The sequence below is a fragment of the Oryx dammah genome, unplaced genomic scaffold (assembly GCF_014754425.2).
Source record: "Oryx dammah isolate SB20612 unplaced genomic scaffold, SCBI_Odam_1.1 HiC_scaffold_25, whole genome shotgun sequence".
NCBI lineage: Eukaryota > Metazoa > Chordata > Mammalia > Artiodactyla > Bovidae > Oryx > Oryx dammah.
Window position 1 is genome coordinate 54,684,038 of NW_024070209.1, and position 26,178 is coordinate 54,710,215.

Here is a 26,178-nt window from a genome sequence, read left to right on the forward strand (position 1 = left end):
ATCTGTATTCCTTTAAGCATGAAAATGGCTTAAGAGCATAAAGAGACACCCCAGAATAGGGCTTGGTGTAGCACTTGCCAGTGGGGCTGGGGAAAGTTGATTATACCTCAGTGGTCAGGGTTTCATTTGTGAGATGAGCGTTTGGGTTGGAAGATCTCCATTTCTAGTTGTATCCAAGATTCTACGGCACTTAAAATAACATCTTCTAACCAAAGAGTTCCCAAGGATCTAATTCCCTTACAAAACAGCTGGATGGTCATTAGCACATAGCTAAAAGGTAAGATTGCTTCTATGCCTGGAAGAAACACAACCTGCTGAGTTGGCAGTCATATGGACTCCTTCAGAACAAAAATAATTCGTAATGTTTCTCTTTCACACTTGACTCTCCATAAACAAGATGAAAAGACAACCCTCAGGATAGGAGAAAATATTTGCAAATGAAGCAACAGACAAAGGATTAATCTCCAAAATGTACAAACAGCTCATGAAGCTCAATTAAAAAAAAAAAAACAGGTGGTAGACTTAAATAGACATTTCTCCAAAGAAGACATACAGATGGCCAAGAGGTACTTGGGAAGATGTTCAACATCACTAATTGTTAGAGAAATGCAGATCAAAACTGCAATGATACATCACCTCACACTGGTCAGAACGGCCACTGTCTCAAAATCTACACACAACAAGTGCAGGAGAGGGTGTGGAGAAAAGGGAACCTTTTTGCATTGTTGGTGGAGATGTAAATTGATACAGCCACTGTGGAGAAGAATATGGAGATTCTTAAAAAAGAAACTAAGCACAGAACTACCATTTGACCCAGCAATGCCCACTACTGGGCATACAGACTGAGAAAACCATAATTCAAAAAGACACATGTATCCCAGTGTTCAGTTCAGCCCTATTTACATTAGCCAGGACACAGATGCAACCTATATGTCCATCAACAGATGAACAGATAAAGAAGATGTGGTGCAAACATACAATGACATATTACTCAGGCATAAAAGGGAACAAAACTGAGTCATTTGCAGTGATGTGGATGAAACTAGAGTCTGTTATACAGAGTGAAGTAAGTCAAAAAGAAAAAAACAAATAACATATTAACACACACACATATGTATAGAATCTAGAAAAATGGTACTGATGAACCTATTTGCAGGGCAGGAATAGAGACCCAGACATAGAGAATGGACCTGTGAACACAGCTGGGGTAGGAGAGCGTGGGACAAATTGAGAGAGGAGCACTGACAAACATACGCTACCGTGTGTAAGACAGACAGCAGGTGGGCAGCTGCTGGGTGGCAGAGGGAGCTCAGCCTGGTGCTCTGTGATGACCCAGAAGGGAGGCATGGGGAGAGTGGGAGGGAGACCTAAGAGGGAGGGGGTATATGCATACATAGTGGGGCTTCCCTGGTGGCACAGACGGTAAAGAATCTGCCTTCAATGCCGGAGACCCGGGTTTGATCCCTGGATTGGGAAGATCCCCTGGAGAAAGAAATGGCAACCCACTTCAGTATTCTTGCCTAGAGAATTCCATGGACAGAGGAGTCTTGCGAGCTATAATCAATGGGGATGAAAAGAGTCGGATGGAACTGAACGACTAACACACACATACACACACGTAATATATAGTTATTAATGATTCACATTGTTGTATGGCAGAAGCCAGCACAAAATTATTATACTTACTTCAAGTTATACTCTAATTTAAAAAAATAAAATTAAAGAAAGAATCACTGTAAACATCAAAACAATATAGCAGAACTGTTCCCTTGAGACAGTAGAAAGCCCTGAATCAGAAACGAGGGGTTCTGCCACCTCCCCCTCCACCATCTCTCATGTGACCTTGAGCCAGCCACCAACACCTTCCAACCCTCAGTTTTCTCTTCTGAAAACTGGGCATAAGGACTATCGTTTGGGATTTAAAAACTGAAACTTGAAAAGAACTATTCTGGTATTATAACACTTTCTATGGAGTGCCTTTAATCTCCTTCTTTGAAAATATTTATTTCACAGAATGACAAGAAGACCCAGTATTCTATTACAGCTCTCAAGAGAATGCACAGAGCAGATGTTGAGAATGACAAGGTTACCCTTACAGATGCTGGGGAACAGGAAGGAAATTAAACTACTGCTTCTAGAAACTACTCACTGCACATACTTAATCAGTTTTCTTTCTTTTTTTTTTTTTTTCATTTTCAGTATGAAAGGAATGCTATTGCTTTCTTTTGATTCCTTAAAATCAGGAGGAACAGTATTAGCTCTCTAGAAAGGTGATCCTTGGATCACATTTTCCCATTTTGTGGCTCACAGAATAAAATTATCCTGGTGGTGGTGGTTCAGTTGCTACATCATGTCCAACCCTTCATAGACTGTGGAGCCCTGCCAGGCTTCTCTGTCCCCGGGATTCTCCAGGCAAGAATACTGGAGTAGGTCTACATTTCCTTCTCCAGGGGATCTTCTCAACCCAGGGATCAAATCCAGGTCTCCTGCATTGCAGGCAGGCTCTTCACCAACTGAGACAGGAAGAAAGCACTCTCCTAACCATATAAACCAAATCCCCATAGTTTATTGTCCAAATGTAGTTTTACTGAGAGCCAAAGTCTGGTTCCAAACCTTGGTCCTTTCCTTTGTCTGCTTGTGAGTGGATGCTGACAAGAGTGACGTGATGAATAGATAAGAGAAATCCAGTGCCTCGAACATGGGCTGCATCATTTGCCCCTTAAATTCTTCCATGTTCCCTAATTCGGATACCAGAGGGTAGCATGGGAATGTAAACTCGAAATGAAAAGGAGGGATGGATGCACAGGGCACAGATGCCAAGTGAGGCTGTCCTCATCTTCACTATCATACGGCACGCTTGGGGCTGGTACGCGGGGATGACCCAGAGAGATGTTGTTGGGGGGGGATGGGAGGGGGGTTCAGGTTTGGGAACGCATGTACACCCGTGGTGGATTCATGTCAATGTATGGCAAAACCAATACAGAATTGTAAAGTAAAATAAAAAATAAATAAAATTAAATTTAAAAAAAATCAAAGCCTGGACTATCTGGAGATCCAAGGCCACTCTCAAATACTAACTCCTCAGAAGCTGAGAGACCTCCTTTAATTAGCAATTATGCTTTTTTTAAAAAGTCTCTTATTTTTCCAAGAAACCAAAGCACACCCAGTACATTTTAATGGTATGTTTCAGAAAGTTAATCCAGGGCAAATTGTAGGATACTTTTATTCAACAACAAAATAAAGATTGTACTCCCTGTTCCCAACTGGGAAACAATTAATCAATTAGTTGCATCTGTAATAGTTTGCATAAAGTGACTATTAGGAGCAAAGATTTAATCTCAAATCTCTAGAACTAGGTTTCAGTTTTTCTCTCTTTTGGATTAAAAGAAAAGCAAGACAACCATATAATTAAGCATTATTTCTAAAAAGAAGATGGTCTCCTCTCCTATTTTTTTTTTTTTTTTGAAATTATGAAAGTATGACAACACATTTACAGGAGAGTTGGAAAATACAGAACAAGGTTACATAGTGTTATTCAGTTGCTGAGTCATGTTGGACTCTTTGTGACCTCACAGACTGCAGCACGCCAGGCTTCCCTGTCCTTCACAGCTTCCTGGAGTTTGCTCAAACTCATGTCCATTGAGTCGGTGATGCTGTCACCCACTTCTTCCCTCAGTCTTTCCCAGCATCAGGGTTTTTTTTTTCAATGAGTCAGCTCGCCACATCAGGTGGCCAAAGTATTGGGGCTTCAGCTTCACCGTCAGTCCTTCCAATGAATATTCTGGGTTGATTTCCTTGATGATTGACTGGTTTGATCTCCTTGCAGTCCAGGGGACTCTCAAGAGTCTTCTCCAGCACCACAGTTTCAAAGTATCAATTCTTCAGTGTTCAGCCTTCTTTATGGTCCAACTCTCCCATCCATATGTGACTACTGGAAAAACCATAGCTTTGACAAGACAAACCTAAATGCTGTCTAGGTTTTTCATAGTTTTCCTTCCAAGGAGCATGCATCTTTTAATTTCATGGCTGTGGTCACAATCTGCAGTAATTTTGCAGCCCAAGAAAGTAATATCCATCACTATTTACACTTATTCCCCATCTATCTGCCATGAAATGATGGGACAGGATGTGAGAGTTGGACTATAAAGAAAGCTGAGTGCAGAAAAATTGATGCTTTAGAATAAGACTCTTGAGAGTCCCTTGAACTGCAAGGAGATCCAACCAGTCCATCCTAAAGGAGATCAGTCCTGGGTGTTCATTGGAAGGACTGATGCTGAAACTCCAATACTTTGGCCATCTGATGCGAAGAGCTGACTCATTTGAAAAGACCCTGATGCTGGGAAAGACAGGGCAGGAGAAGGGGATGACAGAGGATGAGATGGGTGGATGGCATCACTGACTCAATGGACATGAGTTTGGGTAAACTCCAGGAGTTGGTGATGGACGGGGAGGCCAGGTGTGCTGTGGTTCATGGGGTTGCAAAGGGTCAGACACCACTGAGCAACTGAACTGAACTGATGGGACAGGATGCCACAATCTTAGTTTTTTTAATGTTGAATTTTAAGCCAGCTTTTTTTCACTCTCTTCTTTCACTCTCCTCAAGAGGCTCTTTAGTTTCTCTTTGCTTTCTGCCATTAGAGTGTTATCATCTATATATATATATATATATATATATATATATATATATATATATATAACAATTATTTTTTGAGTAGATAAATTAAGATTTTTAGTTGGGGTTTCAACATTAAACTCTCAAAAGTTAATAGAATGAAGAAACAAATAAGTAGAAGAATATAGTAGACCTGAAAAGTACTATAAACCAATTCAACATAATTGAGAATTACACAATTTTCACATAGCAGTAGGATACAATTCTATTCAAGTTCCCAAAGACTGTACACTAGGAGACACTCTAACATATCCAGGGACATAAAACAAGGTGCAAATTCTTCACCTTGAAGATTTCATATTGAAATCACACAGAGTCTGTGTTCTTATCACTGTGGGATTATGTTAGAAATCAACATTGAAAATAAACCACATATTTTCCAAGTGCAATGTGTCATTTACCAAGAGAGATCTTCAACTTAGCCTTCAAAAGCCTTAATAAAGTTAGACTGCAAAAAACAGGGTGACTGCAGAGAAGAAAGCATTTATAGGAGAAATTAGTATCAAAATGAGAAATTAATATTAAAGATACTTTAAACAAAATCCCATGTATTAGTAGGTTTCTTTGTTATCATACAGATTTATTACAGTAAAAGTTCAAAAATGTTTAAAGTTCAAAAAGTTTTATCTACATTTAACTTTTGTAAACTGTTTCACACAGAACAGAACCCTACATTTATTATTTTGTCATGTAGAGTGAAGGAAGTCAGAAAAAGAAAAAAACATATATATACATATATACTGTATATTGACACAGGTAAGTGGAATCTAGAAAAATGGTACAGACGAACCTATGGGCAGGGAAGAATAGAGACACAGAAGTAGAAAATGGATATGTGGGCGGTGGGGGCTTGGGCATATGAACTGGGCGACTGGGACTGATGTAAGGACACTGCTATATGCGGACAGAGAGAGCCAGTGGGAAACTGCTGTATAGAGTAGGGAGCTCAGCTCGATGCTCTGTGGTGACTTATATGGTGGGATAAAGGGAGGTCCAAGAAGGAGGGCATATATGTACACACACAGTTGATTCACTTCGTCATGCAGCAGAAACTAACACAACATTGTAAAACAACTATACACCAATTAAAAAAAAGAAATGAGAAAAAAAGGAGTGAGTGACATGTACAGAGTTCACAGCAATTTCACTGGCTTGTGGACAATCAGGATAGAAGGGGCCACTGAGGTTTGATGCTTTCCCTCCTTTTCTCTTTTAACATTTACCTCATGTCCACCATGTGCAATTCTCTGAGAAATTTTAGAATCGCAAAGTCCCAGCAGAGATTGTTTTCTCCTTGCTCATCCTTTGCTAGAACTCTTTGCTGGGAAGAGTCTGCAGTCAGAATAAAGACTTTTTTTCTGGCCTCCCTTGCTGCTAGATGTCACTATGTCACTTAGTTCTGGCCAGTGGGATGTAGGCAGAAATGATGCATGCCGCTTCGTCAAGGTTTCCTTCAAAGCAGAAAGTATGGCTTTCTCTGTTTGTCCTCTTTCCTGCCAGCTAGCATGCAAATGTGGGGGCCAGAGATGGAGCACAGTTCAGTTTATAGAGCAGAGGCCTCACAATGAGGCTCTTGGGTCTCTGATGGTTGTGAGACACCCATACCAACTGGGAACCACCTGTTTAGACTTCTACAAGGGTCAAAGATATGCCACTCTGCTGTTTAAAACACTATTATTTTGTACTTGCAGCCTCCCAGAGCTAGTCCTAACCTCTCTTACTAGACTCTTCCTTCCAGAGAACTTAAACATACACCTGTAATTCTCTTGCTTGGTGTCAGAAGTCAGAAACAAGGTTTTGCATGTATACCTGATTTGCACTAGTTTGGAGTACCCTCAGCTCCCTTGAAAGTCATTGGCTACACTGAACTTCACCTGAGTATACTCACATGGTCTCACACTTTTGCAAAGGTTACTTGGCATGGAGGTCACAAACTCAAATATAGGCATCAGAGAGAGCAGAGGACTGGCCCTATGAATGGTGTGGTCTAGAGCAAACTGGAGATGCATCCCAGCTTAAAGCAGTGTGCTGCTACTGAGTCCCCATCCCTGGCAGTCACACTGCCACTTAAATCCCATGATGACAAGTCTTCACGTCTCAAGAGCCATTGGAAACCTGACTTTTCATAGGAAAGTGCACAGGTTTTAAATTTTCACAACTGAATTTAAAAAAAAATTAATAATTATGTGGATCAAGTAAAACTTGGCTTTGGTCAAGACTTGGCTTCCTGGCTGGCAGTTCACAAGAAGTTATAAGCATGGGGAAAAGGTGTTATTAGCTATCATACAGCTTAGTGCATATGCTCCCAACACACAAAAAAAGTCATTACTGTATGGAGAGAATTTAAACTGTTAAAAATGTGAAATAAATGTCAAAAGTACCTAAAAGGAGGCTCATAAATTATGAAATATATGTAAAGTTTTATTTAACTTCAGATAGTGTAAAAATAGCACCACTTTACCTCCCCATCCTCGATGAAGATGGAAACTAAAAACTGAGATACTTTATTTAGATGCATTATCTGGGGGACAGAGTTAACTCTCTCCATTTGTGTTCCTTGGCATGTGTTGGTACCAGCCCCCTATTGCTAGATACGGGTAAACTCTTCTGTCCACAGCATATCCCATTCCCAGCAACAGAGGACCAAGGACCTAAGCCTGAGGTCTCTCATTTTGGGAAAGCGCCTTACCTCATTTTCTATGGCATCAGCTTCCCTGGTCTCCACATGTCCTCATGATGTTAATTACACACCTGCCCATTGGTGCTGGCCACTCAGGGATGCAGATGTGGGACTGATAGCAGGCCAACCACAGACTTGGCGGTCTGCCAGAAACCACAGCATCCTTCTAACTCCATTCCGCACCTAACACTCCTCTTCTGCAATTAACCTTTCCCCCATCCTCCCTGCAAAGAAGGAATGCCAAAGGCATTACTGCGCAGCAGGCAAAGCTCAGCATGGCTGCAGGGCTAAGGAGTCCTGGTGTTTCTGAAATTTTTATTCTAGGTAAAATTCACTCTCTAGCAACCTGGAGCTGTCTTAGCTTAGTTTAGCTACTCTCAGGACCAATCATAAATAGTTTTGACCTCTCGGTTTAGGATGTCTCCGAACTGTTACAAAAGCATATGCTAATGCAAACCCTGCTGGGGTGGGTTTTATTCCAGTTAAGTGAAATGCTCCCCAGAAACTATGGATTGAGATCCAACTACTTAGGGTAGAGCCATGGAGGTCAGGCCCTTTAAACCAATCAAGCTCCAATTTGGTTGCATAAACTGAGCAAAAACACACAATATAAAGACTGAAAAGGCATTTTTCATTTTCTTTACACTTCTCATTTTTAAGTCACCTGGGATATGAGGCTGCTGCAGAACATGGTTTGCCAGGTACGAGGCCCACTTTAAATACAGCCCTGCTGTGCTGCTTTGTAAAATGAATATTTTTTAAATTTAATTTTTATTTTATATTAGACTATCACTGACTTGGGCTTTCCTGGTGACTCAGACAGTAAAGAGTCTGTCTGCAATGCAGGATACCCAGATTTGATTCCTGGGTCTGTCCGCAATGCAGGAGACCCAAATTCTATCCCTGGGTCAAGAAGATCACCTAGAGAAAGGAATGGCTACTGACTCCAGTATTCTTGCCTTGAGAAATGCATGAACACCAGAGACTGGTAGGCTACAGTACATGGGTAGCAAAGAGTCAGGCAGGACTGAGTGACTACTGTTTTCACTTCCCATAGTTGATTTAAAATGCTGTGTTAGTTTCAGGAGTCTAGCTAAGTGATTAAGTTTTTACATACATAAAAGAAGGGATATATATCCATTCTTTTTCCCATTCTTTCCCACATAAGTTATTACAAAATATCGAGTAGTGTTCCCTGTGCTATACACTGGGTTCGTGTTGACTATCTGATTTATACATTGTAGTATGTACATGTTAATCCTAAACTCCTAATTTATCCCTCCCCAGAATGTTTCTTCTTTGGTAACCATAAATTTGTTTTTGAAGTATGTTACTTTATAAAATGGATATTTGTAAACAGAATGATTTCTGCATATTGATACTCTTGTAATTTAAGATATATTCATCTCAAGATTTAAGGTATATTACAAAGATACATGGGGCTGCCCCACTGGCTCAGTGGTAAAGAATCTGCATGCAAAGCAGGAGACACAGGTGATGCAGGTTCGATCCCTGGGTCAAGAAGATCCCCTGGAGGAGGGCATGGCAACCCACTCTAGTATTCTTCCCTGGAGAATCCCATGGACAGAGGGCCTGGTGGGCTGCAGTCTGTGGGGTGGCAAAGAGTTGAAAACAACCGAAGTGACTGAGCATGCACACACAGGCACAATGATCCATACACTCCTACCTACAGGCATATTTTCCGAGGAGAAGCAGTTAATGACAATGAAGAAGTGGACAATGACCACTACAGCAGGACTGGGCCACGACCCACCACTGGTTGACAGGGGACTCCCAAGTGCCTTACTACCAGATGTGTGCTGCGTGCAGGAGCCAGGGAACTTGCAGGAAGCGTGGAATCTCAGACACCAAAGGATGGGAATTGGGTAGAAGTACAGAATTCTAGGCCTTAGTCAGAATCAGAATCTGCGTTTTGACAAGACCGATAAGTGATTCCTCTGCACGGATTAAAATTTGAAAGGTAGCGTTACAAAGCTAGCCAAGGAGGTGTGGTACATACATAACCCATGTTCTAGAGTAGACACTCAGTCTGGAGAGAAAACAACTGTCATGGAATCCTAATTACACCATCTAAGAAATTACTTCTCAGTTTTCCACATCTGTAAAATGGACATAACAACACATCTCACAAGATGGGAATATTTACTTAATAAAGTATAAACAGTTGTTCCACGATAAGTGGTCTTAGTATTATCCACCCACATTCTCTTGAGTACAAAAATATCATGAGTCCATTTGTTGAATATCTCCCTTCTTAAAGAATTCAACTTGAAACTCCCTTGAAGTGTTGGCTAGAAATAAGGACATAAGGCCACTTCCCTACATCTGAAAAGCCAGAATAAGTATGGGTACAAATGATGTTCTTTTGAGTAGGAAGGCAGTCTGTAGAACTCTGACTTCTTCCTGAGCCCAGGGTAACAAGCTGAATGCAGTACATAGCAAAGAAAAGTATTGATAAATACTAAAAGTGAATTTTTTAAAACTCATCTTACGTCCATTCAGTTCAGTCGCTCATTCGTGTCTGACTCTTTACAACCCCATGAATTGCAGCACGCCAGGCCTCCCTGTCCATCACCAACTCACGGAGTTCACTCAAACTGATGTCCATCGAGTCGGTGATGCCATCCAGCAATCTAATCCTCTGTTGGCCCCTTCTCCTCCTGCCCAAAATCCCTCCCAGCATCAGAGTCTTTTCCAGTGAGTCAGCTCTTCACATGAGATGGCCACAGTATTGGAGTTTCAGCTTTAGCATCAGTCCTTCCAAAGAACACCCAGGAATGATCTCCTTTAGAATGGACTGGTTGGATCTCCTTGCAGTCCAAGGGACTCTCAAGAGTCTTCTCCAACACCACAGTTCAAAAGCATCAATTCTTTGGCGCTCAGCTTTCTTCACAGTCCAACTCTCACATCCATACATGACCACTGGAAAAACCATAGCCTGACTAGACGGACCTTTGTTGGCCAAGTAATGTCTCTGCTTTTCAATATGCTATCTAGGTTGGTCATAATTTTCCTTCCAAGGAGTAAGCATCTTTTAATTTCATGGCTGCAATCACCATCTGCAGTGATTTTGGAGCCCCCCAAAATAAAGTCTGACACTGTTTCCACTGTTTCCCCATCTATTTGCCATGAAGTGATGGGACAAGATGCCATGATCTTAGTTTTCTGAATGTTGAGCTTTAAGCCAACTTTTTCCCTCTCCTCTTTCACTTTCATCAAGAGGCTTTTTAGTTCCTCTTCATCAGCATAGTCTTAAAATATTAACTCCTCACAGTAAACCAAAGGCACAATCAACAAGTGAAGCAGAAAAATAGAAATAATGACAAAAGATGAAGACAAAATTTAACCCACTGTTATTTAGTTCAACTCCATCAGGTGAACACACCAAAAAACTATGTAAATCCTCTCTCCCACCTGCAGATGTCACTGAGTGCAGATTATAAGAAGGAAAGTTTCTTTTCTCAAACGGTCAGAAAAAACTGTTAATTTATTTTATGAAAACTGCTTCTTCCCATTTCAAATCCTCTCCACCCGATGAAGCAGGTCAACAAATCTTCTGGTGATCACTCATTTCAGTTACACTACTGAAGTTATTATGTATAGCTGGATTTAAGGAAATTAAACAAAAACAGATACACTTAAAGTTTTCTATATTTGAAGCTGGAAGAGTTTTATCAACACACCCTTTATAACAAATTCATTTTTAGAAGGCTTTCAAACGAATGCACTGCAATCTGCAGTTTCAATGGGCAAATGAACTTGAGTCTTCTACCAAATAGATGAATCAATTACAGTGTATGGAGGTTGTCTTGTTTGATATAGGAGTTCAGTATGGCTTGAATCTATACCTATTTGCCATTTAAGATATATAGTATCTACATGAGACACACACTTGTGTGTGGACTGGAAAATAAGTGGGTGCCTATATGTGATAGTTTCATTATCATTTCTACTGTTGTTTCATGAATGTGAAAGTGAAAGGAAAGTCGTTCCTTCATGTCTTACTCTTTATGACCCCATGGACTATACTCGCCAGGCTCTTGTGCCCATGGGAATTCTCCAGGCAAGAATACTAGAGTGGGTTACCATTTTCTTCTCCAGCGATCTTCCCAACCCAGGGATCAAACCCGTGTCTTCTGCATTGCAGGCAGACCCTACCCTCTGAGCCACCAAGGGAAGCTATAATAAGCTTTTGACAAATGATCTCAACTGGCTCGACCTTGGTTTCTTCAATGGAAGATGTTAGTATGTGAGATAATATTTAAAATCTCAAACAAGTCAAATGTTTATGATTCTAGGCTTTTAAGGTAACATTTTCATTGAATACCCTTCTCTACCTTTGATTTATCTTTGTGTGCATACATGCATGCTACCTTGCTTCAGTCATGTCTCTTTGCCACCCTGTGAACTGCAGCCCGCCAGGCTCCTCCTGCCTTGGGATTCTCCAGGCAAGAAAACTGGAGTGGGTTCCCATGTCCTCCTCCAGGGGATCTTCCCAGCCCAGAGATTGAACCAGGGTCTCTTATGTCTCCTGCATTGCCAGGCAGGTTCTTTACCACCAGCTCCACCTGGGGCACTTTTGATGTATCCTTATTGTCCTTAAAACCAATAAGATACAAAAACTAATTAAAATGACTACTTTTCCCAGGCATAGGATTAGTTGAATATAACTTTGTTTAAGGGAAATGAATTGCAACTAATGAAATTTTCAACAAATGATAAAGAAAATCAGTGTTTTTCTATCTCTGAGAATTGTGAATGCCTCTGTGGAGGGGGCTTTTTTGAATATCAGTCACAATTCCTGAGGAGCCAGGGCATCACTCAAGACCAAGACACCCTCTGGTCAGTTTCCTCATTTCCTCAGCGAGTGACAGTGAGGTGGATCGAGCAACTGCCTTTGCAAGGAAAGAGCACTCTTCCTTGCTGACAACTCACCTTCTCTGCTTTATTCCCTACACCAGCCCTCCATTTTTTGTTGTTGTTGTTTTCAAATTGATTTTTGGATCTATTCTGCCCAGTCCTTGCAATGTTGCTAATACCCAAAAATATAAACATAGACAAATGTGCAGGAGAAACAATTTGTAGTGAAAATTATTGCTTGCTTTTCTGAAGTATAAAGAGAAAGCTTTCACATTTTAAAATGTACACGATCTATTGGGCAGAGTCAGGTTTACTTAAATTTCTGTTGCTATAATTTGCCTGAATCTATATATGTTTAGAAACCACAGGAAAATGTCCTCATCATTTTTTCCCCTTAAGATTACATAGTACAACAGAATTCAGATAATAGAATTATATTAACCATTACAGACTGACCTGTTGTTGAGAGTCCCATCCAATAACTATGGAATAACACATTTGTCCTGAAAGTAGAGGCATTCTCATAACTAAAGATGTAACTATCATCCTATGAGATCCTATAAATCTCATAAAATGTCTAAAACTTCTAATTGTTGTTTTTTACAAAATCCACTTCCCACTAGAAAAATTGTGAATGGCATTTCTCATAACGTTGTCTACATTGAGAAGATAATTACCAATAGGTCACATGTTCTACAAGAAGTTTTTATCAAGTTTTCTCTTTAGTAAAGGGTTCCTTGTCTGTACACTGTGACTTGTGAACCTGTCTAGCATCTGCCTCCAGAGATTCTGTTTATTTTTGCTCAGGATGTAGGCTTCTCTGCACTAAATACCCAGAGTCTGTATCTCAGCAGATGGCACGTTCAGGCCCATAGCAAGGAACACAATACAAAGGACATGTGGTGGGCTGACTCTCTAAATACACTGTGAGAGAAAAATGATTAGCTACATATGTCTGTGACTTACTGGTCAGCTGGAAGAAGACCCCTAAGCCTGGGGACTGAGAAAAAAGGAAAGAAGACTCATAGAAGTTAATGTGAGAGAAACACAGCACAACCCTGCTCGTATGCAGACTGAGTGCAGTTTCACCGTGTAATGGATATTTTATGACTTCATGGTTTGGACAAGTGGTATGGAGGTTTTCAATCAGATTTTTAAGACTTGATTTAAGTTCCTTGTTCCAAATAGGAAAAGGAGTACGTCAAGGCTGTATACTGTCACCCTGTTTATTTAACTTATATGCAGAGTACATCATGAGAAACGCTGGACTGGAAGAAACACAAACTGCCATCAAGATTGCTGGGAGAAATATCAATAACCTCAGATATGCAGATGATACCACCCTTATGGCAGAAAGTGAAGAGGAGCTAAAACAGCCTCTTGATGAAAGTGAAAGAGGAGAGTGAAAAAGTTAGCTGGCTCAACATTCAGAAAACGAAGATCATGGCATCCGGTCCCATCACCTCATGGGAAATAGATGGGGAAACAGTGGAAACAGTGTCAGACTTTATTTGGGGGGGCTCCAAAATCACTGCAGATGGTGATTGCAGCCATGAAATTAAAAGACACTTACTCCTTGGAAGAAAAGTTATGACCAACCTAGATAGTATATTGAAAAGCAGAGACATTACTTTGCCGACTAAGGTCCGTCTAGTCAAGGCTATGGTTTTTCCAGTGGTCAAGTATGGATGTGAGAGTTGGACTGTGAAGAAGGCTGAGCGCCGAAGAATTGATGCGTTTGAACTGTGGTGTTGGAGAAGACTCTTGAGAGTCCCTTGGACTGCAAGGAGATCCAACCAGTCCATTTTAAAGGAGATCAGCCCTGGGATTTCTTTGGAAGGAATGATGCTAAAGCTGAAACTCCAGTACTTTGGCCACCTCATGCAAAGAGTTGACTCATTGGAAAAGATTCTGATGCTGGGAGGGATTGGGGGCAGGAGGAGAAGGGGATGACAGAGGATGAGAGGGCTGGATGGCATCACGGACTCGATGGACGTGAGTCTGAGTGAACTCCGGGAGTTGGTGATGAACAGGGAGGCCTGGCGTGCTGCGATTCATGGGGTCGCAAAGAGTCGAACACGACTGAGCGACTGAACTGAACTGAACTTCCATCCTCACATGCCCTTCCTGGTAATACTCAGCTCATCACTACAGTAATTCAAAAGGGCAATATCAACTTATTTGCAGGGAAGGAATGGAGATGCAGACTTAGAGAAAGGATTTGTGGAAACAGCAGGGAAAGGAGAGGGTAGGACAGATTGAGAAAGTAGCACTGACTTATATACACTACTGTATGTAAAACAGATAGCTAGTAGGAAGCAGCTGTATAGCACAGGATGTCTAGCTCAGTGCTCTGTGATGACTAGAGAGGTAGGATGGGAGGGAGGCTCAAGAGAGAAGGGATATATGTTGGGACTGATTCATGTTTCTGTACAGCAGAAACCAACAAACACTGTAAAGCAATTATCTTCCAATATTTTTTTAAAGATATTCAGTATCTTCCTTAAAAATTTGTAAAGAAAAAGCATATTTCATTCACAATCTCTACACTTCTATTGGGGCTTCCAAGGTAGCTCAGTGGTAAAGAATCTGCCTGCAGTGCAGGAGATGCAGGTTTGATCCCTGGGTTGGGAAGATCCCCTGGAGAAGGGAATGGGAACCCACTCCAGTATTCTTGCCTGGAAGGTTCCATGGAGAGAGAAGTGTAGGAGGCTACATACAGTCCATGGGGTCACAGAAGAGTCAGACATGACTTAGCAAATAAACCACACCCTTTTATTGTGTGGGGAAGAAAGAGGGGAGGCCATGGCAAGGAAAGAAAACTCCTTTCATCAGGTGATGGAGCAACCTCTTGGGACACATGGTGTTGGGGTCACAAACCCAAAACCATTTGAGCTGTGATCCCTGGAGGCAGGTGACAATAATGAAGATACTATAGCTCTCTCTGCCAAGCTCCTAATGGATACATATCCAGGCTGTGTAAGAGTAAAAAGGGAAAAATATTCAAAAGGAGCAACTTAATAAACTCTGGAACTCCCTAAGGACAGGACAACTTCTGACAAAGACAATGACATGGCTTTGGAGCCTTAAGGGGCTAAGACAGTAACAGTGCCCTTAGCCAGGGAGCCCCTTTGCCCACTAAGAGGAAGCCATGGTGTGAGCAGGACTGGAGCTGAAGAAAACTGGTTCTTGGCCAATGAACTAGATATGACTGCATCCCCCTGGACTTCCAGAATGATCTGGGAGGTGGAAATTCTAAAGGGGACTAGAGGTCTTAACCTTCCTCAGTATGTGTCCAATGAACTGCTGGAGGAGGTCTTTTCTGTGTTCACCCAGGTGGAGAGGGCTGTAGTCATTGTGGATGATCGAGGCAGGCCCTCAGGAAAAGGCACTGTTGAATTCTCAGGGAAGCCAGCTGCTCGGAAAGCTCTGGACAGATGCAGTGAAGGCTCCTTCCTGCCAACCACATTTCCTCGACCTGTGACTGTGGAGCCCATGGACCAGTTAGATGATGAAGAGGGACTCCCAGAGAGGCTGGTTATAAAGAATCAGCAATTTCACAAAGAGCGAGAACAGCCACCCAGATTTGCACAGCCTGGCTCCTTTGAGTATGAGTATGCCACGCGCTGGAAGGCACTTATTGAGATGGAAAAGCAGCAGCAGGACCAAGTGGACCGAGACATCAAGGAAGCTCGTGAGAAGCTGGAGATGGAGATGGAGGCTGCTCGCCACGAGCACCAGGTCATGCTCATGAGGCAGGACTGGATGAGGCGTCAAGAAGAAATTCGGAGGATGGAAGAGCTGCACAGTCAAGAAGTGCAAAGACACAAGCAGCTGGAGCTCAGGCAGGAGGAGGAGCGCAGGCACCGTGAGGAAGGGATGCGGCGGCAACAGGAAGAAACGACGGCAATGACCGCAGGAAGCAGTCAAGGGAGCCTTCCCTGATGCGAGAGAGCAAGAGATACGCATGGGTCAGACGGCTATGGGAGGCGCCTTGGGCATAAACAACAGAGGCGCCATGCCCCCTGCTCCTGTGCCAGCTGGTACCCCAGCTCCTCCAGGACCAGCCCCTATGATGCCAGATGGAACCTTGGGATTGACCCCACCAACAACTGAACGCTTTGGCCAAGCTGCTACAATGGAAGGAATTGGGGCATTTGGTGGAACCCCTCCTGCATTCAACCGTGCAGCTCCTGGAGCTGAATTTGCTCCAAACAAACGTCGCCGATACTAATAAAATTGCAGTGTCTAGTTTCCCAAAACCCTTAAAAGAAGGATCCTTTTTGGACTTAGCCAAATTCTACCCTGGAAAAGTGTTAGGGATTCCTCCCAATAGTTTAGGTCTTCCCTGCCTGTAATACTCTAGGGAGTATGTTGGAGGCAGAGGGTAAGGGAGGCGTGATATTTAGCAAATCAGTTCTATGCGGTACATCCTTTCACTAATCAATTCTGAGTGGTGCATTCCTAAAATCTCATGTGATTATTGAGAGCCTGCGAGGGCCATGGAGCCATGGCAAAATGGATCCAGTTAGAGCTCCCATTAATCTTAATCATTCCACTCTTTGTCCACCCTGTTCTATTTGCTTTCTTATTCTTACACCACCCCTGCCCCCCACCCTAGTTGGTAAAGAATCTGCCTGCAATGCTGGAGACCCGGGTTCTATTCCTGGGTCGGGAAGATCCCCTGGAGAAGGAAATGGCAACCCACTCCAGTATTCTTGCCTGGAGAATCCCATAGACAGAGGAGCCTGGTAGGCTACAGTCCATGGGGTCGCAAGAGTCGGACACAACTTAGTGCACTGTCTCTCAGAGGTCTTAAATTAGCAGTGAAACACAAGAACTACAGATTCTTTTTAATCAAAGTGTATAATTTTTAAATCAAATGTATACTTATTTTAACAATTTTAATCAAAGATCATTTTAATCAAAATATATAATTTTTATTTGTTGAGCACTGTGAAGCAGTTTATGCTAAGCATTTTATATGTATGTCATTTTACTGAAAACTCTTAAGCTCCAAGATTTTGGCCACCTAATGCAAAGAGCCAACTCACTGAAAAAGACCCTGAGGCTGGGAAACATTGAAGACAGGAGCAGAAGTGGGCAACAGAGGATGAGATGGTTGGCTAGCATCACTGACTCAATGGACATGAGCCTGAGCAAACTCTGGGACAGAGTGAAGGACAGGGAAGCCTGGCATGCTGCAGTCCAAGGGGTTGAAAAGAAGCTGACACGACAGAGTGACAACAGCAACAACAAGTCACCATGAAGTATATAGTGAAGTCTCATCTTTCAGGTGAGCACCAACGTTAGGTAACTTCCTTGGGGCAGCAGAGCCAGGGTTCCACTCTTACAGCATCTAACCCCAAGTCCATTATCTTAACTGCTGTTTCCCATTGTTCCCTCAAGAAATGACATATGAACTGGCTCAAAATAAAATAATTTAAAAATATTAAGGAAATATTTACCAAATTTGATACTATAATTTTGGATGTATTTTAAATACACTTCCACTTATATTTCTGTTTTCATTTCCTAAATTACAGGTTAGATCTTGTTTCTCCCCTTGCTTGAATGCCTCCCCACAGCTCCCGGATTACAGCCCCTCATGACCTGATTCTAGCCCATCTTTTAACCACCTCTCAATATCCTTTCGCACTTGTCCACATCTCCGATTCCCTTGACGATGGGCCAAGTTTGTGATCACACCTGCCCTGTCCTTAACTGTGCTCTGCTTTATTGTCTTCAAAGCCCAACTTAAGCTTCACTTCACCTGCAACAATCTTCTCTGAACTCATAAGCAGAACTAATGACATTTTCTTCCAGATCATTATTGCCCATCACTGGAGATTTTGCTTAGAACATTTTCTTTAAAATGCCAATTTGCATTTCTGATACCTCCATGAGAGGGCAACTCACACTGGGGAGAAGACTTTGTCTTCTTAATCTCACTGTCCCAAAATACAGCTTCCTATATGGATACATCCAATAAATTGATCAAACTGGTTTTGGTGAAAACCAAGTTTCCCTCAGAGTTTGTTACTGTTTCGGCACTAAGTCATATCCGACTCTTTGGTGACCCCATAGACTGTAGCCTGCCAGGCTCCTCTGTCCATGGGATTTCCCAGGCAAGAATGCGAGAGTACGTTGCCATTTCCTTCTGCAGCGCATCTTCCTGATCCAGGGATCAATCCCACATCTCCTGAACTGGCAGGCAGATTCTTTATTACTGAGCCACCAGGGAAGCCCAACTAAGAGAACCGCGTGCTCAGTCACTCAGTTGTGTCTGGCTCTTTGCAGCCTATGATTTAGTTACTTACATTAACCAAGCCAAATGCATATTCCTTTCCACATTCATTCCTCCCTTGTTTTCCATGGTCCAAGATGTACATTCCCTTACCAGCCAATCCTGTACTTTCCTTTAAGGCTGCCATATAAAATACAGAGCCTCACAATTTAATTTGAATTTCAGATAAATAGTAAATAATTCTTTGAGTATGAACCGCGTATTGTATGAAGTTTAATGGTGTGCCCAGTTGTTGTTTGCAAAAACTATCAGCCGTGTTTTCTTTACAACCCTTTTAAAATCATTATTTCCACGAGTGACTTCTGGAGGTCCCTTCTTTGGTTACAAACTAAAGCCTTGCTCTTAATGGAATGTACTTGCTTCATAAAGATAATATAAAACACAAAACAATTTGTATGGAAATACAAAAAATAACTTCCAATAGCCAAAGCAAACCTGAGAAAGAAGAACGGAGCTGGATGAATCAACCTGCCTGACTTCAGACTATACTACAAAGCTACAGTCATCAAGACAGTATGGTACTGGCACAAAGACAGAAATATAGATCAATGGAACAAAATAGAAAGCCCAGAGATAATGCACCTATGGACACCTTATATTTGACAAAGGAGGTAAAACTATACAATGGAGAAAAGACGATCACTTTAACAAATGGTGCTGGGGAAACTGGTCAATCATCTGTAGAAGAATGAAACTAGAACACTTTCTAACACCAAACTCAAAAATAAACTCAGACATTTCTCCATAGAAGACATACAGATGGCTAACGAACACATGAAAAGATGCTCAGCATCACTCATTATCAGAGAAATGCAAATCAAAACCACAATGAGGTACCATCTTACCCTGATCAGAAAATGGCTGCTATCAAAAAGTCTACAAACAATAAATGCTGGAGAGGGTGTGAAGAAAAGGGAACCTTCTTACACTGTTGGTGGGAATGCAAACTAGTACAGACACTATGGATAACAGTGTGGAGATTCCTTAAAAAATTGGAAATAGAATTGCCGTACAATTCAGCCATTTAGCTGCTGGGCACATACACTGAGGAAACCAGAACTGAAAGAGACACATGTACCCCAGTGTTCATTGCAGCACTGTTTACAATAGCTAGGACATGGAAGCAACCTATACGCCCTTTGGCAGACTAATGGATAAGAAAGCTGTGGTACATATACACAACAGAATATTACTCAGCTATTAAAAAGAACACATTTTAATTAGTTCTAATGGGGTGGATGAAACTGGAGCCTATTATACAGAATGAAGTAAGTCAGAAAGAAAAACACCAATATAGTATATTAACACATATATATGGAATTTAGAGATGGCAATGATGACCATATATGCAAGACAGCAAAAGAGACACAGATATAAAGAACAGACTTTTGGACTTAGAGAAGCCAAGGGTGGGATGATTTGACAGAATAGCACTGAAACATGTATATTACCATATATGAAACAGACCACCAGTCCAAGTTCAATGCATGAAACAAGGCACTCAAAGCCGGTGCACTGGGATGACCCTGAGGGATGGGATGGGAAGGAAGGGAAGTGGGAGGAGGGTTCAGGATGGGGCACACATGTACATCCATGGCTGATTCATGTCAATGTATGGCATGAACCACTACAATATTGTAATGCAATTAGCCTTCCATTAAAATAAATAATTAAAACAAACAAACAGACACAACCCACAGGTCTCCTAAATTTTTAATGGCTCCCTTATGTTGGTGGTAGAAGACCAATGAGAGGAAAACAAACTGTAACAAACTGGTATGACTACTTGTGACTGGTGTTCCTGTATCAGGCTATCCCCCATCCTTCAGATGTGACCTTGAGTATGGGCTTTCCACTTCTGTTCTTGTATCCTTTCAGTCACTTTTCAGGCTCTCCTTTCTGCTAAACTCTCCCGGTTCTAGCTAGATCCAGGAGTCCCTAGCAAGAATGAGTCGTCTGTGCGTAGCAAATCTGCTTTAAAGGGAAATGGATAGGTCTGTGGTTTTCTTTCAAAAGGTCCAACCTGCATTTTTCCTTCAGGAAGGCTGTGGGGCAGACACTGGGCCAGACACTACTCCCCACCTGACACCATGGAGAATATTCAGTGAGGGAAAGCTTTGATGGCCAGTAGAGTTAGCATGGTGATTGCCTTCTCTCTTAAAAACTCAAGAATCACAACTGAGGAATTTCTTATTCCTAAAGACCAAAAAATTCACTCATTAGTTAGAAAAGTTTTGTCTATAGCAGTGCTCTCCTATAGCACTTCCTGTGATGATGGAAATAGTTATTTCTGTTCTGTCCAATACAGTAGCCATTAGACACACGTGCCTATGGAACTCATTGATAAGTTCTTAGTGTGGATGATGTTTAAATGTTAATTTTAACTGATTTAAACTTAAATAGTTACATGTATTGAGAGGCTACTGTGTCGGACAGTGCAGGCTGATAGCATTAAACTGACTATAAGGCCTGAGGATACTTTATTTAGAGAAGAGAGAAAAGCATCTACAGTTTGGGGCAAGGTCTAGACAAGGTCTAGGCCAGAGGTTGTGTTTTGTGGCTAATTTTCCCCTCAGGGGACATTTGGCAATGTCAGTTGTCACAACTGGAGGTAGAGGTGCTACCAGCATCTACGATGTAGAGGCTAGGAGGCTGCTAAACGGACTACAGTGCATAGACCAACCTCCCACAGAAAAATAATCATTCTGCTCAAAATGGCAGCATTGCCAATGTTGAGACAGCATGATGTAGACAAAGGAGTAAATGTGGTAACACAGGTCCCAAACTTCTCTCAACTAGTCCCTACCTTCCTCAGGGTCTCCATTCACTTTAATCTCTAGATTTTGTCACTCAGTTCAGTTCAGTTACTCAGTCCTGTACGACTTTTTGTGACCTCACAGACTGCAGCACGCCAGGCTTCCCTGTCCATCACCAGCTCCCAGAGCTTACTAAAACTCACGTCCATAGAGTCAGTGATGCCATCCAACTATCTTATCCTCTGTCATCCCCTTCTCTTCCTGCCTCCAATCTTTCCTAGCATCAGGGTCTTTTGCAGTGAGTCAGTTCTTCACATTAGGTCAAAGTATTAGAGTTTCAGCTTCAACATCAGTCTTGCCAATGAACACTCAGCACTCATTTTCTTTAGGATGGACTGGTTGGATCTCCCTGTATTCCAAGAGATTCTCAAGAGTCTTCTCCAACACCACAGTTCAAAATCATCAATTCTTCAGAACTCAGCTTTCTTTATAGTCCAACTCTCACATCCACAGATTACTACTGGAAAAACCATAGCCTTGACTAGATAGACCTTTGTTGGCTGAGTAATGCCTCTGCTTTTTAAAATGCTATCTAGGTTGGTCATAACTTTCCTTCCAAGAAGTAAGTATCTTTTAATTTCAGGGCTGCAGTCACAATCTGCAGTGATTTTGGAGACCCCCAAAATAAACTCTGCCACTGATTCCACTGTTTCCCCATCTATTTGCCATGAAGTGATGGGACCAGATGCCATGATCTTAGTTTTCTGATTGCTGAGTTTTAAGCTAACCGTTTCACTCTCCTCTTTCACTTTCATCAAGAGGCTCTTTAGTTCTATGCTTTCTACCATAAAGTGGTGTCATTTACATATCTGAGGTTATTGATGTTTCTTCTGGCAATCTTGATTCGAGCTTGTGCTTCATCCAGCCTGGCATTACTCATGATGTACTCTGCATATAAGTTAAAGAAGAAGGGTGACAATATACAGCCTTGACGTACTTCTTTCCCAATTTGGAACCAATCCGAGTGGGCCTTAGGAAGAATCACTAGAAACAAAGCTAGTGGAAGTGATGGAATTCCAGCTGAGCTATTTCAAATCCTAAAAGATGATGGTGTGAAAGTGCTGCACTCAGTATGTCAGCAAATTTGGAAAACTCAGCAGTGGCCACAGAATTGGAAAAGGTCAGTTTTCATTCCAATCCCAAAGAAAGGCAATGCCAAAGAATGCTCAAACTACAGCACAATTGCACTCATCTCACATGCGAGCAACGTAATGCTCAAAATTCTCCAAATCAGGCTTCAACAGTACATGAACCATGAACTTCCAGATGTTCATACTGGATTTACAAAAGGCAGAGGAACCAGAGATCAAATTGCCAACACCTGCTGGATCTTTGAAAAAACAAGAGAGTTCAAGAAAAACATCTATTTCTGCTTTATTGACTACCAAAACCTTTGACTGTGTGGATCACAAAAAACTGGAAAATTCTGAAAGAGATGGGAATACCAGACCATCTGACCTGCCTCTTGAGAAATCTGTATGCAGGTCAGGAAAGAACAGTTAGAACTAGACATGGAACAGACTGGTTCCAAATGGGAAAAGGAGTATGTCAAGGCTGTATATTGTCACTCTGCTTATTTAACTTCTATGCAGAGTACATCATGAGAAACTCTGGGCTGGATGAAGCACAGTCTGGAATCAAGATTTCCAGGAGAAATATCAATAACATCAGATATGCAGATGAGACCACCCTTATGGCAGAAAGCAAAGAAGAACTAAAGAGCCTCTTGATGAAAGTGAAAGAGGAGAGTGAAAAAGTTGGCTTAAAACTTAACATTCAGAAAACTAAGGTCGTGGCAGCTGGCCCCATCACTTCACATCAAATAGACAAGGAAACAGTGGAAACAGTGGCTGACTATTTTGGAGGGCTCCAAAATCATTGCAGATAGTGATTGCAGCCCTGAAATTAAAAGACACTTACTCCTCGGAAGAAAAGTTATGACCAACCTAGACAGCATATTAAAAAGCAGAGACATTACTTTGCCAACAAAAGTTTATCTAGTCAAGGCTATGGTTTTTCCAGTAGTCATCTATGGATGTGAGATTTGGACTATAAAGAAAGCTGAGTGTAGAAGAACTGATGCCTTTGAACTGTGGTGTTGGAGAAGAGTCTTGAGAGTCCCTTGGACTGCAGGGAGATCCAACCAGTCCATCCAAAAGGAGATCAGTCCTGAGTGTTCATTGGAAGGATTGATGTTGAAGCTGAAACTCCAATTTTTGGCCACCTGTTGCGAAGAGCTGACTCATTTGAAAAGACCCTGATACTGGGAAAGATTGAAGGCAGGAGGAGAAGGGGATGACAGAGGGTGACATGGTTGGATGGCATCACCAATGCAATGGACACGAGTTTGGGTAAACCCGGGGTTGGTGATGGACAGGGAGGCCTGGCATGCCGCGGTCCATGGGGTCGCAAAGAATCAGACATGACTGAGCCACTGAACTGAACTGTTGTTGTTCCATGTCCAGTTCTAACTGTTGCTTCTTGACCTGCATACAGATTTCTCAGGAGGCAGGTCAAATGATCTGGTATTTTCATCTCTTAAAGAATTTTCCACAGTTTGTTGTGATCCAGTCAAAGGCTTTGGCATAGTCAATAACGCAGAAGTAGATGTTTTTCTGGAACTCTCTTGTTTTTTTCGACAATCCAATGGATTTTTCCAATTTGATCTCTAGTTCCTCTGCCTTTTCTAAATCCAGCTTGAACATCTGGAAGTTCACAGTTCATATACTGTTGAAGCCTGATTTGGAGAATTTTGAGCATTACTTTGCAAGTGTGTGGGATGTGTGCAATTGTGTGGTAGTTTGAGCATTCTTTGGCATAGACTTTCTTTCGGAATGCAATGAAAACAGACCTTTCCCATTTTGTCATCCTTTCCTATAATCTTTATTTTAATTAATCTAATTATTATTGTCCTAATGAGCTTCCATTTTGGGGGCTTTTAATGTTTGTGTGTGTGTGAATGTCCTTATTTTTGTAGCAATCTTTCCCTAGATACAATTCCTTTATAACATGGTATTTAAAAATATCCTACACCATTTCAACAATACTATTGGCTAGTTATCAAGGCTGGAGAAATAATGTGAAATGTCTGACAGACAATCTTCTTTCAGTAAAATGCAGCTCTTATTGAACTGCTCAGCTGAGAAAACTCTGAGAGCATCTTCTTTGGGGCTCCTAGAGGACAAATCTTACACCTTGGATGCTGAGGCATCCTTGGGTGCCTAGGTCATGGATGGTCTGAATGGTCTCCCAAATCTGTTGAAGCAGTTCTATTTTCTTAGCTGCTTTATATATTAGGCTACCAAATAGGATTTTGTTTGGACACAGAGTTCTGTAAAAAGTTTGAATACCACAGATCTAACCCACCCATGATTCTAATTTGGGGAACTGGACACAAGTATAAGAAAAAAAGTGACTAATTGGGGGAATACTTCTCTTTTATCCCCTCTTCAATTATACCATGTAGGAGGTCTCATCTGCTGAGAACCTATAAATAGAGTCTTCGTGACTTCTTTTTCCTGTGGGTGAAGACGTATATACCTTGAGAGTCTGAGTGCCCTGATTAAGGCATTTGTAGGCAGTTAACCTATCCTGGGCAAGTAACCAGAGAATTTTCCAAGAACAAGAGATGGAGTCAAGGCCACCTCTAAAACTAGAGCAGAGGCCAGGGGAGGCATGACACAGCTTCTCAGCAACTTTCCCAACTGCCCCCAAATGTTCCATTCATTATCACTCTATACATTTGTGGATGAGGGCCCTCTTTGAACCTACATGTTTTACATGCTCAGTCACTAAGTCATGTTCACTCTTTGTGACTCCATGGAGTATAGCCCACCAGGCTCCTCTGTCAATGGAATTTTCCAGGCAAGAACACTGGAGGATGTCACCATTTCCTGTTCCAGGGGAACTTCCTCATCAAAGAATCAAACCTGTATTTCCTATTGGCAGCCATATGCTTTACCACTGAGTTGCCTGAGAAGTCCTTGGAACCCACTCTATTCTGCAAAATTCTTTGAAAATAAGACTGGAAGAAAAGGGAAGATTCAACCTGCTGCCTGGGGAAGCAGTGGGACACTGGCCTTTGTGAAACTGCCCTTAATGATATCTGCAATGGTTTAATCCCTGTCTTTAAAGCAAACATCATCTGTCTGCCTCTGTGCTGAATGATCCACTCCCACTTTTTGAGATGCAGGCTCATTTAACAACTGGCAATCAAACCCGCTCCGGCAGCCACAATGGAAACTGTTGAGGTTCATTACACTGGAAAAATATGCCATCTTTATTTCCATTCTATTGTTTCCTCAAAGATTAACAATACACATTTTTTTTTCCCAATGGCCCATTTTTATGAAATTTTACTTGGATATATTTCTAAGTCTCTGATCCAGATGGTACATCTCAGAGTGAAATGTGAAATGTGCTTCTTGCGCTTCTATTCTAAAGCATGGCACTGCTATTCTGGACCCATTCTGAAAAAAAAAGTCATTAGAAATTAAAAGGACAAAAACAATTTGAGAATGAAGAGTTTATGATGTGGGAGTGGCAAAATGCATTCTTGAATTCAGTAGTGATTATTGATGATGATCTGATAGCAGCTTGCAGCTTTGCCCAATTATTTAACTGGTATGGTAGATTTCTAGCAAAATCTTCATAGTATATGGTGGTGGTGTGTGTGCTCAATCCTGTGTTGACTCTTTGGGACCCCATGGATTGTTAGCTTGCCAGGCTCTTCTGTCCTTGAATTCTTCCAGGCAAGAATACTGGAGGGGGCAAGTTGCCATTTCCTACTCTATCATGGTAATATATTGGACACTTAATATAC

General features: G+C 41.7%; 2 protein-coding genes across 3 annotated transcripts in view; one reads left to right on the forward strand and one right to left on the reverse strand.

Moving 5' to 3' along the window:
* Window positions 1–26,178, reverse strand: part of LOC120851300 (catenin alpha-2) — a 1,370,085-nt gene that overhangs the window by 665,240 nt on the left and 678,667 nt on the right. The window lies entirely within an intron of this gene.
* On the forward strand, window positions 15,468–16,504 carry LOC120851785 (non-POU domain-containing octamer-binding protein-like). Its single transcript, XM_040224790.1, is given in 2 exon segments — window positions 15,468–16,132; window positions 16,134–16,504. Coding segments are annotated over 2 exon segments (999 nt in total). The 3' UTR covers window positions 16,468–16,504.